The sequence below is a fragment of the Ovis canadensis genome, chromosome 21 (assembly GCF_042477335.2).
Source record: "Ovis canadensis isolate MfBH-ARS-UI-01 breed Bighorn chromosome 21, ARS-UI_OviCan_v2, whole genome shotgun sequence".
NCBI lineage: Eukaryota > Metazoa > Chordata > Mammalia > Artiodactyla > Bovidae > Ovis > Ovis canadensis.
In genome coordinates, this window is record NC_091265.1 from 57,052,454 (window position 1) to 57,056,775 (window position 4,322).

Genomic DNA, 4,322 nt, shown 5'->3' on the forward strand with positions numbered 1-4,322 from the left:
GGGGGAACTACATGTGTTACATTTCATCCATCCATTCTGCCACCATTGTCACAGAAGGCAAGGGAAACACTCCTGACTTGGCTAGTCCTGTCTCTCCAGTCAAAAACCTCCCCTATTCCACCATATGTAAGTTTCAGGATAAGCTGGGTAGCTGATGTCCCCCCAACAAGTCACGGAGTTTATGCTGTCTTGTCCTCTCTTACGCTGTGCTGCCCTGCGATCCCCCCTGTAAGCATTCCTTCAAGTCAAAATTCTACATATTCTTTAAAATATATATATATCTGGGCTGTGCTGGGTCTTCACTGCAGCATATGGGCTTTTCTCTAGTCCCCAAATTATACATATATTCTTTTTTTTTTTTAATCTTTAATTCTTACATGCGTTCCCAAACATGAACCCCCCTCCCACCTCCCTCCCCATAACATCTCTCTGGGTCATCCTATACATATATTCTTGAGTGCCACTCTAATATGTCCCCTTACACAAGCAGCCTGACTTCCCAGTGCCTTTACTGAGAACTGTCTAAGTCTCTCCCTGTCTTTCCACAAGGCTTCTGCTCATGACTAAGGAGAGGATGAGTCTTTGTGGGCGTCTCCACTGCTGGGACCCTGTGACTCAGAAGGTGTGACTCTCCTATTTGACAAGGAAAAGTCAAGAGGAGAGCCTTTTCATCAAATTAGAGCTTAATTTGATATGAAATCTCTTGTGATACTTTTTGAAGCAGAGTAGAAAAAATTAGTAGTTTGGGGGGATGTTCTTAGTCTTCACACTTTTTTCTCTTGGGATACTGAAAATCACCGATTTCTTTCACAGTTGTCACCAGGATACTAACCTTTCTCCTTAAGGCATAATCTTACGCTAAAGATGTACCCTAACTGAGCTAAAGGCTTGTTCATCTTTATTCATTCATTTATTCAAGGAAGATGTGCTTATCCTCTCCTCTGTGCCAAGCATTGACCCCCAGGGGGACCTTGCATCCATTAACTGATTATACATTTGTGAAACTACAACCTTGGTTTTTACCGCAAAGGAGAGGTGTATGGTACCTGTGAATGGGACTTTGGCCAAGCCATTGTGACATTGTGGATGGCATCAAGCCCTGAGTGAAGAAGGAAGGGCTGGAAGCCAGACTTTGCCACCTGCCGTATGTCCATGTGGGCAGGGCCAACAGGGCTATCCAGGTACAAATAGCCCTGGGCTCCCCAGGCTCCTGAGTTCAGCTCCTGATTGCTTGTCATTCACCAAGGCTGAAAACTCAAAGCAAAATAAACCATGAGGCTGTCCGTGACTGCCCTGCTGGTTACTCTGGCCCTTTGCTACTACGAGGGTGAGTATCCTTTCTAAAAGTTCTTGGTGAGAACTTTTCCCTTGGTATTTTCACTGGGTGAACTTATCTGGGGAGTTGGGGAGCAACATATCAGAATCCAAACCTCTTCCTCTACTTAACAGTGAGTCCTCCACAAGCCCAGGCCCCATTTGATCAATTTCCAATATATTCTAGAACTCTTACCAAAAACTCATTGCAGGCAAATTTTAAAAGCTTTCTACCCAAAGTCTCACTCCTCATCTGTGATCTGTGTTTCAGAAGCAGTGTGACATAGTAAGATTTGGATGTGAATCACAGCGCTTTGACCTTGAACAAAATGCTTAGTCTCTCCAGATAATCCTCTTATCATTCCGTTTTTCAGGGTCCACCAAGAGTAGTTTACGACAATAAAGTCAGATTAAATGTGTCAAGAGTCTAGATATTTAGTAGTTACTGCTGTTCTTGTTCCTAGAGTTTCTTAGGTGACAGCTGAGTTGACAGTCTTTTTAACGAATATCCTCAGACTCAGAAAACGTTACAGCTGGAAGGGTTTGGGGGAGAGATTTTTACTTCAAGAAGAGTCAGCGTTCTCTGAATCTCTGAATATAAGATCTTCAAATGGGGTCTGCAAATAAGCAGCACTCAGTATATCTACAAATGCCACTTGTTTCCTAGGAGTCTTTCCACTAACGGTGGTAGAACTACTGTGCTCATTAGAGTCAGACTTCATTTTTCTATGATTAATTCCAGCCATTTGTTCATCCATACTTTTGCTCTGCTTCATGCCCTCAATACTGATGCAAGTCTCTTTTGAGTGTTTCTCTTTTATTGAACTTTCTAAACATCCTTCTCTTTCCCTCTGCTACCCTTTCAAATTCCCTGCACAATTTGATGTCTGACCAGGGGGCAGATCAGAGCCTTGACAGAATACATCCCAGGCTGCCAGTGGTTCAAGAGTTGGTGGGGATGGACAATCCAGACCAGGAAAAGGTGATCACTTCTGGCCTCAGCACCCTTCTGGTGGGGTCAGGAATAAGCACCCATTGCCACCTCTCAGCTTCTCTAGGAATTCTGTACATCACTACAGAATACAAGAATCAATCATCACTTTGTGTATAAGCTTCAAATGTGTTCAAATTGATTAGATTTTTTTTAGCTATATCTGCATCCAATGATAGAAACCTATGCTTTAATTTAGTCTCAAAATAACATATAGTTTACATGCACTTCTCCAGGTTTATTCTTCCCCCCTGCTGTGATCTCTCGTAAGATCTGATTCTACCATTCACTTGAAAACTCAATTCCTAAAATCTCCTCTTCCCCAGTATCCAAGACAAAATACAGTGTCACTCAACTGATAGGCAAAACTTGATTTTTTTTTTTTTTAATCAAAGGAAAGTGAATTTCAGCAAAGCGAGGGAGCTTTGGAAAGTTGTGGGTATGCATTAAAAAGGAAAAAACTGAACTCAGGGAAACTGATTTCTAGTCCTGACTCAGCCGCTTGCTCTGGGGTCTTGAGGAAGTCACAGCCCTAGGGTCCTGCCCTGTTATTGGTGCAATTACCAGATGAGATTGTAAAACCCTTGGGGTTCCTGTCTAGTTCTAATTCAGAGAACCACCGGGGAAAGTGACTTTCCCCACATCAATTGTGTCTCTTTTCCTTCTGCTCCAGCCAATGCAGTTGTCTGTCCAACATTTGCTCTGGATCTGAAAGAGTACTTCTATAGTCCTGACCCATTGTACAAGCTGTCACTCGCGAAGTACATTGCACCTCGAGAAGCCGTGGCTGCCAAGATGCAAGTGAAGCAATGCACGAATGAATTCTCAGTCCAAAACAGACTAGTCATTACAAAGATACTGGTAATGTCTTTCTTCTTGCTGCACAGAAGCTTCTGCTCAGCTGCACATGCCAGGAGCGGGGTCAGCGGGCTGCTCCGAAGGGGCAGCTGTCACTGCTAACTTCTAACCCTCGGCCACTGGCTGGATGGTGACATCCCACCTGCCGAGCTCCCCTAGGGTAGATTGCACAGGGCCTCTGGACATGTTCCTCCTTCTGGGGTCACTTCCCTGGGTGCCAGGTGGTCCAGAGTGTCCTAAGGAGGAGGACGTGTGCTGTCCTGGCCCCATCGTAAGGCTGAGAGCAGCAGGAAATTGTCCTACTTCACCTCACTCCTGCCCCTATCCTGTAACCCTTGTCCCTTTTGGACTGAATGTGTGGAGTTCCTGGGAGATCAGAGAAAAGAATGCCTGGACTGCCCCCTCCAAACTTCATCCTCCTCCTTCCTTTGGAAACCTGCCCATGATGACCACCTCACGGTTTATCTGCTTGTCTATGGAAAGGATTCTTTCCTGACTTGCATGGTTTGTTGTGATTGTACCAGGCCTATGTCATTGAGCGTACACTCTGGCTTCCTGCTGTGGGCCCTCCCGCTTGCCTTTGGCTGGTCGAAATTTCATCGACCACGTAGTTGTGAATGAGAGTCTGTGTTAATGTGTCATCTCCAGCAGCAAGAATGATTCCTCCTTTGTTTCTTTTTCTGTTTCAGGGGAAAATACTGGTGAATTGTACTGCTACAGATGTGAAAGGTTTACTAGATCCTTCTGCGTGATCACCTGATCGTCCGTGGAAAATGTAGAGGTTTCAACATCTTGCTCAATAAATGATTTGCCCTGCACTTCTCTCCTTGTCCTGTTATTATTCAGCTGTTTCTGGCTTTGAGTAGGGGTGGTTTTCATCATGAAGTGACCACTGGGTGTCATCACTAGTAAATTTTAGAGGCCCAATATCCAGTTATCCACAGAAACCTGAGGTGCAGGGCTCTCAAGAAGAAATATTTGGTTATGTATCAGCCTGCATTTCTCTACAGGTTTTCCACTCATGGTGCCATGATGAAGTCTCTCAGTCTTGTCTGACTCTTTGCGACCTCATGGACTATAGCCCACCAGGCTTCTCTGCCCATGGGATTTCGCAGGCAAGAATACTGGAATGCATTACCATTTCCTTCTCCAGGGGATC

General features: G+C 44.7%; 1 protein-coding gene across 1 annotated transcript; it reads left to right on the plus strand.

Moving 5' to 3' along the window:
* The first annotated feature begins 451 nt into the window (after positions 1-451).
* LOC138426530 (secretoglobin family 1D member-like) lies at positions 452-3,981 on the plus strand. The gene is made up of 3 exons (XM_069565138.1): positions 452-1,327; positions 2,979-3,166; positions 3,853-3,981. Exons 1-3 carry the CDS (start codon positions 1,273-1,275, stop codon positions 3,913-3,915), a joined length of 306 nt encoding a protein of 101 aa, XP_069421239.1. The 5' UTR covers positions 452-1,272; the 3' UTR covers positions 3,916-3,981.
* The last annotated feature ends 341 nt before the right edge of the window (positions 3,982-4,322 follow it).

Bases quoted from the DNA above. Each gene is read 5' to 3' on its own strand.
- LOC138426530 (XM_069565138.1), top strand. From the start codon at position 1,273: ATGAGGCTGTCCGTGACTGCCCTGCTGGTTACTCTGGCCCTTTGCTAC. The intron at 1,328-2,978 runs GTGAGTATCCTT...CTTCTGCTCCAG, and splicing joins GGCCCTTTGCTACTACGAGG to CCAATGCAGTTGTCTGTCCA. The intron at 3,167-3,852 runs GTAATGTCTTTC...TTTCTGTTTCAG, and splicing joins TAGTCATTACAAAGATACTG to GGGAAAATACTGGTGAATTG.